The sequence below is a fragment of the Callionymus lyra genome, chromosome 17, assembly GCF_982586985.1.
Source record: "Callionymus lyra chromosome 17, fCalLyr1.hap1.1, whole genome shotgun sequence".
Lineage (NCBI taxonomy): Eukaryota > Metazoa > Chordata > Actinopteri > Syngnathiformes > Callionymidae > Callionymus > Callionymus lyra.
Window position 1 is genome coordinate 7133420 of NC_141834.1, and position 15125 is coordinate 7148544.

General features: G+C 37.2%; 1 protein-coding gene across 2 annotated transcripts in view; it reads left to right on the forward strand.

Annotated features, from left to right (window-relative positions):
* The window catches only part of ino80 (INO80 complex ATPase subunit), a 43787-nt gene that overhangs the window by 8235 nt on the left and 20427 nt on the right, over positions 1-15125 (forward strand). For both annotated transcript variants that reach the window (XM_087812523.1, XM_087812524.1), the window contains exons 15-27: positions 145-240; positions 2904-2963; positions 3159-3301; positions 4022-4106; positions 4201-4318; positions 4387-4472; positions 7718-7885; positions 7965-8098; positions 8173-8240; positions 8972-9065; positions 9138-9339; positions 9943-10083; positions 10336-10561. In XM_087812523.1, coding sequence (XP_087668649.1) covers positions 145-240; positions 2904-2963; positions 3159-3301; positions 4022-4106; positions 4201-4318; positions 4387-4472; positions 7718-7885; positions 7965-8098; positions 8173-8240; positions 8972-9065; positions 9138-9339; positions 9943-10083; positions 10336-10561 — 1621 coding nt within the window. The remainder of the gene's footprint in view (positions 1-144; positions 241-2903; positions 2964-3158; positions 3302-4021; positions 4107-4200; positions 4319-4386; positions 4473-7717; positions 7886-7964; positions 8099-8172; positions 8241-8971; positions 9066-9137; positions 9340-9942; positions 10084-10335; positions 10562-15125) is intronic.

A 15125-nucleotide genomic window follows, 5' to 3' on the forward strand; every position in this document is an offset into this window, starting at 1 on the left:
GAATTCCCCTTTTGCTATTAGGGAGGTTGAAATGAGTAATTTCGGGGAAAGGAAAGCGTGTTTGGCTTCCTGTTTTGGGGATTGAAACACAAAACCACCTGCTGTTTTTCTCAATGGTATATTCTTTACTCCATCACGCCACAGAGAGACAACATCTGGGGTCCGTTCCTCATCATCTCCCCCGCGTCCACGCTCAACAACTGGCACCAGGAGTTCACCCGCTTCGTGCCCAAATTCAAGGTAGGGGGCGCCGAGTCAGCACAGCGGCGGAAACACCTGCATGATGATGCTGTGTAGCTTTTAGTGCCGTGCACAATAGTAGGAAATAAATGGCTTTCAATCGAAACACACACTATGGTTGATAGAAATCTACCTAGATTGAACACGACGGACTACAGGTTTTCATAAATCCATATACTGTATGTTAAATTAGATGATCATTAATCTTTGATAATCAATTTCTCTAAATTCCCCGTCCAATGCTTTTATTCTAAATGTATACATTGTGCAATTAAACAGTTTGAATCATGCATACTTTAGTTATTTATTTTTAATTTACTTATTTACTTTAATACACCAACCTTAATGTACAAGTCACTTATTTTATCTTAATACATTTGATTTATTTCTTAATTTAAAGTGCAACACAGATAAAATATATTATTATTATTTATTAATTTTTATATCAATTTCATAGATTCTGTTTTTTAATGTATTCACACCAATACTGGCTAAATGTTTTCTGATTCTGATAAAGAATCTTTGACTCAGTTGAGGAAGAACATTTCTTTAAATAGATGTCGTTTGAGAAATACACCTTTTTAATTTTTTTTAATTTAACGTTTAAGGTTATGTTATTGCTGTTATAATTGAAAGCAGGACTAAGTAGGATTTTTTTTCCATCTCCCCTAGTGTTAGAATAGTGTAATTGCGATGTCACGAGAGCCATTATGGAAATGAATGCAAACGCTGTCTCCATTGCTGTAAATGCGAGTTATCATGTGGTTGACTTGAGTGTGTATTGAATCAAAGTTGTGTTAATAATAGTTTGAAGACAGATCCTTTTGAAAGAGTCATGATGATCATTCAAAAAGCAAACGATCATCACAGAAAATATGAAGCAAAAAAACGTTTAAAAGCTAAAGTAGTGCTGCTTTAAAACTGAACTATTTAAAGTTAAATTAAAATTAGATTCTTGCGTTAAGTTAATTTTTTGCCCTTTTATCTTTTTTCTGGTCAATTATTTATTTATTTGTGGACAACAGGACAACTGTTCTTAAACCTCTCACTAGGAGACGACGTAGCATCAGAGTTTCCTGGTTGAAAACATGACTGCACAGAAGACGTCATGACTTAGTTAGTGGCGCTGCAGATGTGTTTATATATGGGCCGACTAGTCTCTGGAAGGTATGATGCATTCTTTCAAGCGAGACAATCTTCCAAATCAATCAATTTGTCTCGCGGGACCAGAAAATAAATCAGTTCCAGTGTGTTTTGCTAATGAGCTGTGAAAAGAGCTTATTAGAGAATTTAGAGATAAGCTTCCTGAACACTTAGCATGAGCGACTGGAAACAATGGTGCCGAGTGATGTAATGATGTGTAAATCTGTTCACATCACACTCTAACATCAACAACTGGACCATGATTCATACGTGATGTTATGCCGAGTCGTTTCCTCTGGGAACATCACAGTCTTGTATGTACAGTCATTCCAAATGCATTCCAAATGTTTAAGCTTTACCTCATTCTTCACGTCAAGTTACCATCAGAACGTCACATATACACTGCCAAAACTAAAATCTAGGGTATTTCTGAAGTCTTGTTTCAAGTAAAAACAGTCTGTTTGGATTTAATTTAATGTAATTCACTTGACGATTCCAGAAATTTGAAGATATTGAAAGACAAAATTGAGACACATATTGCTTGTTATTATTTAAACAACATGTTTATATTCTTGCATGAAGATATTCCACGTGATTTTAGAAACTTCATAATCTGTTAACACTTTGGCAGAAGTAATTCGGTCCTTATTTTCTTCAAATAAGATCATTACTCTGAACTGTTCAAGTGAATTGAGCTCATCATTAAGTCAAATACGACATTTTTTAAACTTGTAATAAGTTTTTCCAGTGAAACTCTTCATCTCCATTTAAAAGTTCATCAATGTCGAAATCCCCTGTTGGTAAAGTAGGTTTTATTTAATGCAAAAGATAAACAAATGAGTTTTACTTTGGTTCATTAGTATAATAAGAAATCAAGTTTTCATTATGAATCAATCATTATCTCTCTTTCTTCAATAAAGTGGACATAAAAGTCACTGAATTAAGATTAAAAGAAGATTAATTCATCTTTCTTTCTTGTTAAAGATCCCAAAGTGCACTTAAATTGATTATTTACAATATATATTCACAGTATATTAAATAAGAAATAGCAAATATCAGTCTTATAATTACTATGATGTGACCTATATCTATTTAATATATAAATAAATATTACATAAATAATTTTTATATATAGTTGTTGGCTACATGTTACCAACAAGACACTGTAAAGTCTTTGGTAAAGGAAGCTAAGAGTGTAATATCCTTCGACAAGGTAAAAAATAAAAAGTTTTATTGTTTTGATAATAACTAGGAACAAAAATGATCCAGTTTGCATCAGGTTTAAATACTATCAGATGTTCTGCAGCATACTTATATATTGTTTGTCTGCCAAATGATTGACCTTCATTTTGAACAAAGACTTTGTTTCATACGATCAGATGGGGAGCTGTATTAACATTTGTTACTGTACACGTAATGATGAAGTGAATGGAATAGTTGCAGCGTCAATTAAACGACTGCACCATATGTTGCTGTCGTTTAATTCATACTTCCACTGAACAGTGTTTTTTCTCCACCAGGTTCTGCCGTACTGGGGTAACCCTCACGACCGGAAGGTCATTCGAAAATTCTGGAGCCAGGTAAGCATCAGAGAAAATGTGAAATAATTTTTTTTTATCATTATTTCTTCAATTCATTTATTAAAAAAAACATTTTTAGCCATACATTTCTGCGTATATACTGTAGGTTGCTAATGTGTTTTCTGCAGCTGTATCCTCCTTTTGCTTCACTCACCACTTCTAATTTCTTTCTATTCTTGTGCTTCGATTCCAAAGAAAACCCTGTACACCCAGAATGCACCGTTCCATGTGGTGATCACGAGCTACCAGCTGGTGGTTCAGGACGTCAAGTACTTCCAAAGAGTCAAGTGGCAGTACATGGTGCTGGACGAGGCCCAAGCTCTGAAAAGTAGCACCAGGTATAGTTAAAATATCCGGCATCAAGTGGGTTCAAAAAAAGTAAAGAAAATGAAAACCAAGTTTCCTTAAAAAATTCTAAAGCGTGAGGTAGAGAAGAGACAATTGCAGGAAGGAGCAAAAACGATTGGAAATAACCTTATTTAATATATATTAAAGTGGTGCAAAATTCTTTATAATAAGTTCAATGGGATTTAGTAGTTTCCCTTTTCCATCTTACAATTAACAAATGGAGCTCAAATTCTTTAAATATTTCTTAAATATTATGTAGTATATGTGGTTTAAATTTGGTCAAAATTATACTCCTTTTCAGAGAGAATTTAGAGGAAAGAAGTTCAAGGGGGGCATAAGACTCCCTACCATTTAATACCAGCCTAAATTGATCATCTTATTTTTTAAATGTCTCTTTATATAGAAGTGACTCTATTAACCCTTGTGTTATCTAGGGGTCAAGGTGACCCGAAGGCCCAGGGAAGTTGTTACCCTTGACCCAGAGACATTACAAAGGATACCAGAAACACATTTGTTTTTTGGGCTTCAGGTCACCTTGACCCTGAGATAACACGAGGGTTAAAGAAAAGTATTTTCCCTAAAATCCTTTTCCCATTAACATTAAAATGTTGACACATTAGTTACTAGTATGCACATTGACTGCTACACAAATTTGCCTTTCTAGCTCCATGTTAAACTAAAATAGCATGTTTTCTTTTTCTACTTCTCAGTGTCCGCTGGAAAATCCTGCTACAGTTTCAGTGTCGAAACCGGCTTCTTCTCACAGGGACACCCATTCAAAACACCATGGCCGAGGTAAGATAAATGTGTTTGTGTCTTCCACTGCTTGACAACCTTTGGTTTACACAAGTCCAAACTGTTGACGGTCCGTGTCGTTCCCGTCCCTCAGCTGTGGGCACTGCTGCACTTCATCATGCCGACGCTGTTCGACTCCCATGACGAGTTCAACGAGTGGTTCTCCAAGGACATCGAGAGTCACGCCGAGAATAAGTCGGCCATCGACGAGAGTGAGTACGGAGCCTTCAGAATGACCAATAATGTTTCTAAACGCCGATGTTTGATCGTCGTGCCGCAGACCAGCTCTCCAGACTTCACATGATCCTCAAGCCCTTCATGCTGCGCCGGATCAAGAAAGATGTGGAGAATGAGCTTTCAGATAAGGTACAAACACAACTTGTCATTTTATTATTTAGGATTCAGGCGTCGTCACAATATTGAAAATGGAAAAAAAACAGAGATGTGTCGCCTTCAACAAGGTAACATTGGTGTCTCACTGTTACATAATGTGTCAAATTAAAGAGATTAAATTAATGTAATTAATCAATAACATTGGGAAATTACAATGAAAAGTACATCACGTCTCTGCTCTTTTGAGAGCTTTTTGGAACATTTTTATCTGTGGAAATCTTTATTTTTGAGTGAGAAAATATTATAAATATAAAATATTATAATAATATGAATACAACATCAACCATATGCAATATAACAAGGGAATCAAGTGAAAAACACATTACCGTGAGTTATTCCTACCCCCGGAGTTGTTTAAAAGTGACTCCGATGATGAAGATTTCATTGGATTTTAGTTATTTGGAGTTACACGGATGGTTTGGTAAACTTCTTAGCATGTTATTTATGCTATAGTTATCTGAATAACTCTTAATATGTTATGTTAACATACCAGGCACGTTCTCAGTTGTGTCATGCCGTACAATAATTCACCCTGTTGTTTCCTCTATTCTATTTTTATTTTAAATTGCCTTTCAAGATGACATGTCTGTTCTTGGTGTTGGATTTTATCAAATAAATTTCCCCCAAAAATGCGAATTATACTCCAGTGCGACTTGTATATGTTTTTTCCTTCTTTATTATGCATTTTATGGCTGGTGCGACTTATACTCCGGAGCGACTTATAGTCCGGAAAATACGGTACTAAATACATTTTAGCATTAAGTGTCAAAAATATACGTTAATCGGTTAATACTTTTACTTAAAAAATAAATGTATATTTAAGTAATTTGTGGCATAGTCTTCTCAAATACAATCACAAATGGGATCAGATGTGTGAGGAACAAAGACAATCTATTTATTTTCTTACATGCATAAATATATATAAAACATACTCGATGTCATTCTTAAATGTCCCAAAAAAGAATAGTGCGACACAGAACTAAATTTTTGTGGCGAGGAATTCACTATCAACTTGTCAGCGACTTGACAAATGTTTGTTTGTAAATAGTTTGTGCCACATGGGTCGAGCTCGTTCCTCATGTCCCTGCACTTGCTCGTCCATCCGTCTCCCCGTGTTGTAATAAGCCTGTGAGTGATGGGTGTGCTGGCAGATCCTCCTGACAGATGTGAGACCCTGAAGGTCTCTCACTGTCACACACATGTCACACACTCACTCTAACACCGTGTCAAAACACAGACAGTGGTCGGTGAGTGGCAGAGTTCATCGACCTCCCGCATCTGTCTTGTTTACCCCCGACCTCCCCTCCTCTCCCCTGAACATGTCGTTTCACCAGCTCAACTCTGGACTTGTTTTCTAGCACTTGTGCTGTGACTGGTGGAATTCTCCCATGGTGCATAGCTGCTGTTGTTGTGGGAAGAATAACATGCTCTTTATTACAAGTCAGGGTCAAAAAGCAGCAGAATCCTATAGAAATAATTGATATTTAATATTTGAAGATCCATAATGATCTCATTTGATAATAACAATTATTTAGCTAAGCAACAATAAATCAAGTCAATTTAAGATGCAACTACATTTAGCTCAGATTTGTCAATTACACACAGGGCCAAAATATTTTTAAAGTCTAGGTCATGGGCCAAAGTAATTTTCTTTAATTAAATTATTGAATGTATTTCATTTTATTTTACTAACTATTATCTTTTTAAATGTACATCCCACTTTAAGGTAATGTATCATGTTATGTGCATTTTATTCATCTCATTTATATTGATTTCATTCTTTTTATTTTTGTACTGACATCGCCATAAAATAATCCTGTGTTTTGTTTAACAAAATTGTCAATAAATGTGTTCAGAATTGAAGTAAGAGTCTGATTAGAGCAGCACAAGTTCAAGCTTGGTTTAAACACCTTCACAATATAAACATTGTTGTTAATTTAGCTCTTTAATTTCAAGCCAATCATACGGTTGGGCCTTGATTTTGATGGTTGTTTGAGCGTTTTAATGGGATGTTTCAATGTTTAAAGTTGCTACAAAGTTACTGAAGCTAAAATAATCTATAAGGAATCACTGATTTACATTTAAAATGATGATGTGTCTTTCTAGAGTTGGAATAGAGAAGTGTGAGACAAAGTTTATTAGACCTGAGCAAAGTGTCTCTTCCCAACTGAGAGGGTTTTCCCCAAGTTAGTGGGAACAGAACTGCTCAGTCTTGGGAACCGATCCCCGGGCGATCACTGGGTGTGGTCTTAGTTCCACTGGATTAAGGAGTATTTCGTAGTCCATTAGAACCTAATACGTTGCAGTCCTGGAGCGTTCTCTTGTTCACTGCATGACATCAGCAACACGTTCTGTTTGTGTTTGAAACTGACCTGCTTTCAGTGCAAGAGTTGAAATCTTTCCAAGTATGTTTTTCTTATTATAGGAAAAATATCTGTCAACACTTTAAGTAAGATATGACGTAAAGAAGCTTGTTTTTAAGACATAAAATAACTGTTTTTTTCTTACTTTTAAAATATGAGTTTTTCATCTTGTTTTAACAAACATGTTTGCCTTAATGTAAAACTGTGTCACAACTAAAGTTAGTTAAATACACTTGGAAAAAAATGGGTTGACAAAAACAAGATCCTATTTTTAAAGGGGAAGTCATTATGTTTGAGAATCACAACAAGCGAACAATGACAACATCACAATGTTGGTAATAAGATGCTAAAAACAAGTTTTTCCAAGATCAATTTTCTTCTTGTGAGAAATCAAAAGTTCAATAATTAAAAGAAAAAAACCTAACACAAATCTTTTAAGTGTTGATGGTACAATATAAAATAAATTACATTTATATAAAAATCAAAATCTTATTCATCAAATAAAATAAGGGGGAATTTAAGTAACAGCAGAATCAGCGGAAAACAAGAATACAATAAGTAAAGCACACAAAAACTTAAAACAAAAAGATTTAATAAAATACTGAAATAAGAATATAATATAAATACGTTCTAGATTTAAAGACTTCACAAATATACAAAATGTACAAAATTACATTCATAAATAGAATAAAATATCGGTTGTTTTTGAACCGATAAGCAGACAGGAATAACGAGATCTTGATCTTATCTAAATTTGCAACAATCCATGCAGGGAAAGCAAATGAGGCTAATTCACTTCTTATCAGCTCCTGTGTTTAATTAACTCCGTAATGATTCACTTTTTTCTCTCCACAGATTGAGATCTTAACCTACTGTCAGCTGACCACTCGGCAGAGGTTGCTCTACCAAGCACTCAGGAACAAGATCTCCATCGAGGATCTGCTGCAGTCGTCCATGGGGACGGCTCAGCAGTCGCACACCACCACCTCCTCCCTCATGAACCTGGTCATGCAGTTCCGGAAGGTAAGAGACTCTCGCTGTGTGGTGGAATCATTAAGAATAATAAATAATAATAAGAATAAATATTGCTGTGCGTCTGCAGGTGTGCAATCACCCGGACCTGTTTGAGCGCCAGGACACCCGCTCGCCCTTCCACATGACCCTGAAACCTTACGCCCTGTCCAAGTTCCTCTACAGAAATGGTCTTCTGCACTCACAGGACCAGGGCAAGAAAAAGTGAGTTCTCAGCGATATATAGATAAAGCTTCTCACGCCGTCGTACTCGATGTTTATCCTGTCATTTTCTACAGGTTACTTCAAGTGTTATTGTCTCCGTTTACCGCTCATCACATCCACCAGTCTCTCTTCCACAGAAAAGGTGAGCACCAATACATTATGTTGTTTCACCCAATCCTGAACCACTACATTTATTTTAGCTATATAGTTAGCTACAATTTTAGTTAGCATTTAAAATGTCCTGGATAGCAACGTAAAGTAGGTGTGAGCAAGAAAAACTTTATTTAACTAACAGATTGGGGCGACAACATAACCTCCTTAGTGGATGTTATTTATTATGATGATGAATTATCATTTTCTTTGATACAATCTTCACTTAAAATATTTTTTTATGGATTGTTTTCAATCATTTAATGATGTTAAACGTGTTTTTTTTAATCACTTTTCCACGAAAAAATACGACTGGGAGAAAAAACCTCATGTATTCCACACCTATTTAAGTCAGTCACGGTTCTATACCTATGGTTCCTGCAAGTGCTTAACAAATCTAAAAAGTCTTTACATCCATGAATCTAAAATAAGGCTATAATTAGCATTCAAATTTCTTACAAATGTGAACAACAAGATGTTATGTTTCAAATCTCAAAATATTTGGTAACATTTATTTATTTTATATATTTTGTTATTTCACAATAGCGGAAATAACCGATCAGTATGGCCAAGACTCACACTGTTTTTATTTATTTTAATTTGGGTCAATTTGATCTTAAATTGAATTTCAAAAGTGGTTCAAAAGTCTTAAATTTACCTTGCCTGAAGCTGCAGGATTTCTGCTGTGATTTGATGTCATATTTTTGTGTTTAACATTTCCAGAGGAAGACAAAGAAAGCTGCTTTTCTTTCCTGCGCTTCATCGATGTATCTCCCACAGAGATGTCCAATCTAATGTTACAGGGACATTTAGTCAGGTCTGTTTCACGGATTAAACTCGTGGAATTTAAAGAGTAATTTGAATTAAGTTGTTCTACTTCTCCTCACAGGTGGTTAGCTCTTTTTCTGTCCTTCAAGTCGGCGTACCGGCTCCATCGTCGCCGCCTGTTTGAAGAGGACGGTCCGGAGGAAGAGACGGGACAAGACACAGCAGCGTCTCTCACTAATAAGTGTCTTTCTCACAAGGACCTACTTGTGTGGCTCAACAGACCAACCGCTTTTCCCAACATTCAAACCAGCCCCGTCCTACAGGTGAGAAACTAAAACCAAGAAATTCAAGAGTGTTATACTTATATTTCCCTGTGGTCAGTATGTGTATCTGTCACAGCATCTGCTTGTTGGTCTGAAGCTAATCCAACAAATGAACAGATCTTTCATCTTTTCTTATAAACCACAGGATGGTTTTGAGCAAATTAAAAGTTAATATGATTAAAAGATCAACCTTTTTTGTTTTCAATCTTGTACAAATGTTTTATGCATCGCTCATTGTTAGCCGTTATAAATATCTGCCTTTAGAGGGCACTGTGTATCCATCAAAACTTGTGTGAGCAACATAAAGCATGAACTTCTTTTTACATTTTCTTTCCCATGATGTTTTTCTTTTTTTTTACGTGCGTGGGTTAAACCATGGATTATCCCAAAGACGTCGCTGTGTAATGATACTGTTTAACTGATATTATTTGTCCAAATCATTAAGTTCTTTTACATAAAATACTCAATGCATTACATTGACACGCTGCCAGTTTCAGCGTTATAGATTTGGCTCCAAATGGCATTTATATCAGCTCCTTCTGTTTGTGTTAAAGTGGTTCTGTTCTGTTTGTTTATCCTCTCTGTGATGTGTCTGCGATTCAGAACCTTGTGTTCACGGCCCTGCGACCCGGCACCATGGGACACAGAGATGTTCTGATCCAAAGTAGAAGCTCGGCCTCGTCGGTGCTGCGACCGTGCCAGCTCACGCTTCCACCAAAGTTCCTCCTCATCGTGACGCCGAGGGTACGTTTGTGTTTAGTGTCGGTCCATTTGTATGGTCTCCGTGGCGACCGTCGTTCAACCGAAAGAGAAAAGGGAATCTCTGTCTGCGTTACTATTGTATAACTGACACAATGACTGGTTATAGAGCTTCCTGTTCCCCTCGTGACACACATAAACACACAAAGTCACACCAGAACACACAAAAAATGATGATTCAGAAAATGCAGTTTACTTTTATTGGAGTTTTATGACATTTTTAAAATTTATTTTTAGGTGACAGCTGTTCCCATCCAGCAATACTGCGATGACCGCAGCGCTGAATACGAATGGCAGGTGACCCGGGGCGGAGGGGGCGCCATCTTCAAACAGAGCTTTCTTCACGGCTCGCCTGATCTGGCCTCCGATTGGCTGTCCAGATCGAACACCTTCCATCCACACTCACCTGGAGGAGTGATGGCTCTCTACCCTCGCCACGGATGGTCCTACATTAGGATACCAGGTAAGATCTTACATTACAAATATCACAGATAAAAACAATAGTTAATGTATCTGTTTATATCTAAACCAGAGGGGTCAAACTCAATCACACAAAAAGCCAAAATAGTTTATCAATTTAAGTTGTGTTTTCTGTGTTTATCTCTCCAAATAAATCCATCATCTTATCTTAACACTGACATCCCTATTGGTCACGATATCAGCATGAAGATTTATCTACTTTATTTTGAGCCAACAATCCGGCGGGTCATATACAATGACTTTGCGGGCCAGATTTGGCCCCCGGGCCATGAGTTTGATACAAGTTATCTAAACGTTTAACCTGATGGTCAAAGTATATCATGTATATATTAGGGTTATATAGTATTAGGAGTGAGTATTGGCAAGAATCTGGAGATACGATGCGTATCACGATACAGGGGCAACGTTACGCTAGATAGCGATATATTGATATACTGTAGTAACAAGGATATATTTGTAGCATTTTCGATTACTTGGCTTTGGAATTGCAGAATTTACAGACCACATGACTCTTGACAAAGTCGTAACTGACTTTCATTTGTTTTGAAAGCAAAATGTTTCCAACCATCAAGCTGGAGTCGTCTGTATCCTCTCGTCCTCAGTCATTGATAAGATTTTTCCTTTAGCTGTGTGAGGACATAATGACTGCCTGGACAGAAGTTTAATTGCAACACAAAAATGAACAAATGCTGTGAAAATTTGTTTGTTAATTGTAACAACAAATGTATTTATTCTATACACACGCTTTATTGAATAATACATTTTAAAGCGGGGAAAACTGATTTAGTGCTATTGAATATTATTACAGTAGAGGGAAAAAATATATCAATATTTTCTTGCACCTTTGTTATTTTCTATTCATTATATTAATAATATCACATGACTGTTTGAAAACAAGTTTTTTTTGTAGCTATACGTCATGGTTATTTCCTTGATAGAACAGACAATTTAACTTGAGTTCTACTGTTTCATTGGGATTCATGCCGAGCATCAGGAAATTCCCAAAACAAGCAACATTTATTGGTTTTTCTCCGACATCTTTTGGATTTACTGCATGCAATCTGTTTTTCTCCGGTGGGAGGGAAAGTATGGAAGCTAGTAAATCAACAAAAGTTCAGATGATCATCGTAGTATTCCTATCAACTATCCTTAAAAGAGTTGCTCCACTGAACGTGGAAACAAGTGTAAAAGCTGAAATCGTACCCCGTGAGAGAAACCACAGCGGAGGTTCAGGGTCAGAGTTGAGCACGTCTCCGTCTAATGGATCTGCTGAGTGAACGTTCTGCGTTTGGTTCTCGGAACCTCTCCTCGTGCAGCTCTTTACGGGGTCAGGTGTGTCGGCGGTGTGTACGTGTGCGTTTGCCTCGTCTTTATCCGCGCAACTCGGGTTGTCGAGTTAAAAGGTCACAGGGAGCAAAGTGGGAGCTGATTTGCTGCCAGGACCGCGAGGTCTGATGGATGTCCAGGGTGAGAGGGGCCACAGCAGCGTTACAGGCAACACTTCCCGTCTCACTGACCCGCTCAGCCTTTCTACCTGATAAACAGCTGCTGCCAGGAATAATGATGACTGCTCTCTTTTTGTGTTGTTCAGCTTTCAGAGAAGAGCTTGTTCTGATTTTTCATTGAATTTGAATGAGTGAAATTCAGAGAAGAGAAGGGTCTTTTTTTTTTTTTGGAATAAGATTTATATTTTACAAAATGGTGAGAATGCGCAATGATTGTATATAAAACAAATCTGTTATTCGTTCTATTTTATACATTTACTCTATTCATGCTACGACAGTAAAACATATTCTTTAACACTATAATATAGGGAAGAAATAAAATATGTATAAAAAACATTTAATAGCACTGTTTCGATATTTAAAAACGTTATTTGTTTTCTTTTTTAATGTTTTTCAAATCTAAACTTTATTTAAAAATCGTCATCATAGTTTTTAAATGGCTTTTATTTCATTAAAATAATATTTCCAGTGTTGCAATTAAACCCCCAGCCACTAGATGGCAGCAACGTGCTCCTCAACTAAAGGAACGATGAAATCCTGTGAGATCCCGGCAAAGACTGAGGACAAGAGGATACAATAGACTGCAGCAGCTTTTAAAGTTGATGAAGTCATAACCGCTTTCTTTTATTTATAAAATTTATGTTGAAAAACATCAAGATTCTTTAATTTCGGGAATACCAAAGTCAAGTATACTACTACAAATATATCCTTGTTCCTACAATGTCACAACATCGTATCGCCCGATTTTTGTCAACACACAAAAAATCAACGATAACATTTTAGCAAAAAATTGAGATATAAATGTAATTTAAGTGAAACAAGCTGCTGGTAAAAATAAAGTAAATCTGTATGTGATTTAAGCAGAGCTTACTATGTCCTACATTTACAAACTTGTCTTCACTGATAAAACCTAGTGCTACTGTGTGTGTTTGTGTAAAAGTGCGAAACCAAACAAGTATTTGTGCGTCTGTGTGAGAACGGTCCGAACACTCTTGTGAAGTCACAAGGAGGCAGACAAAGCGAGGAAGTTTATCTGCTGCTCATTGTTCAAGTGCTGAGTTAGGTAACACTATTAGATGCTCCGTCCATGTGTGTGTGTGTGTGTGTGTTCGCGTCCATGCGAGGAAGTGTGTAGCGCTCACACGATGCCTGAGGTGTCTCTCACCTCTGCTCAAAACTCTCTCTCACGCTCGGAACAAGACCCCCACCACCCCCCCGCTGACACACAGGTGCTCCTGTGCTGGTCTGGAGTCTGGATTTTCTCCTCGGCCCGTCTAGTCTGCAAGTCTTCTTTCTCAGCCTCGCTAGGAAGGAAGTGACGGAACCAAACCGGCACCCGTCCTCCGCCGAACACATTGTTGCCACATCAAGGCTCCGATATGTACAGTAGCCTGGGCTGAAGTTTCCCAGCCTCCCTCTCTCCCCCGCACTCTCCCCGGCTCTGGGGCTCCTTTTGTAACAAATGGCAGAGCTGAGCAAGTGTTTGTTTTGAGCGCCAATGGCGTGAGTATGGCTAGTCGCGGGTATCAATGGAAGAATCTAATCGCAGGCCTTAATAGGCATCAGGAAAAAACATATCAAGCAGCTGCGTCTTGAAGGCTTTACCCTTCACTGCCATGGTGATCGGGAAATGTTTTTGTTATTACCAAGTTAGATATTTGCACTTATATTTTACATGTCCTAGTATGTTATTTATTTAGATCTAAAATGTATTGATACAAAGACTTTCCATTTAAGAGAAAGGTAGCACAAGGCATCCATTTAAATACATTACATTTTGATAAAATCTAAACCATATATATTACCTTATATTGGGGAAATATTACTAGAATTACTAATTTCTATGCAATGTATAGCACATTTAAAACGTATTGAAAAGGATGATTTCTATAATTTCAGCTTTAACCATAAGTGTAAGTAAGTAAGTGTAACGCCCATAAATAGTACATAATACGTGAGAAATATTTCCCAACTTTTAGCTCCTGTTGGTTGTTATGAGGGGGCATAAAGGGGGATGAAGACCCCCGTTACATTTTAGAATACGTCCAATTTCGATTAAACTAAAACCCTGTGTAGAGTATTACATATTAAAGTAAGGGAGCTTTCCAGGATTTCTGTTTCTTTTTTCCAATTGTAATGGGGCGCAAAGGGAGGGTTAAGACCCCCCTGAAAATGTACTTTGGTACAATTGCTATGGAATGTAAACCACATTTAAAACATATTAAATAAGAATGATTTCGATATATACATAGCCCATAATCCACCTTAAATGTTTCCCTTTTCCCCTGTTCTGTTCCTCTGTCATTTTTATCAAAAGTTCTTTTTATGTTTTATTGAAAAAGCCTCTTAAAACCAATTATGTCTGGAAAAAATCCACAAGATATAATTAAATTCTTGGAAAAAGAAACGAGCCGAGAAAATGGCAGGATAGTTATTATTTTGTTGTTTGTTTGTCGAAGCATAAAACCTTCATCTGACAGCGAGAGTTTTTCCTGACCCGCATAAGTTTCTATTTCAACCGGCATGAATGGAAAGGGTGTCGTACTGGCGTGTTAAAGGCTTATATGCAGGACATTCCAGCGCGACACCGAAATAACTGTCCTCGCCGTCTGTGTGGCCTCTTGATGTAATTAAAAGGAAGGCTTCCATGAAATGATGGCCCACTGGCTGCAGAGATGCTATTTTCCTCTCCTGCATTGTCAGCTGGTCTGTCAGCGCTGCGGTGCAGGCGTGTGGGAGGGAGTGTGGACCAGAAGGAACAATGAACAGAGTTTGAGGCTGAAGGTAGAAAATATATCCAGCCTGGACTGACCCGACCCACGGCAACCGAAGCCACCCATCCTTCAGAAAGAAACGCAGACGTTCGCAAAAAAAAGTCCGACATGAAAGGCACATTTGAAATACTTGTGGGATATAAATGTAGGTTTCTCAGAAGTAGTGCATTCAATAAATGAAGTAACAAGAATGTGTTTTTTCTTTTAATCTTGAGGAGAGACTCAAACTAAACTGCAGGGGGAGACATTTACCACATGATGAGATCTA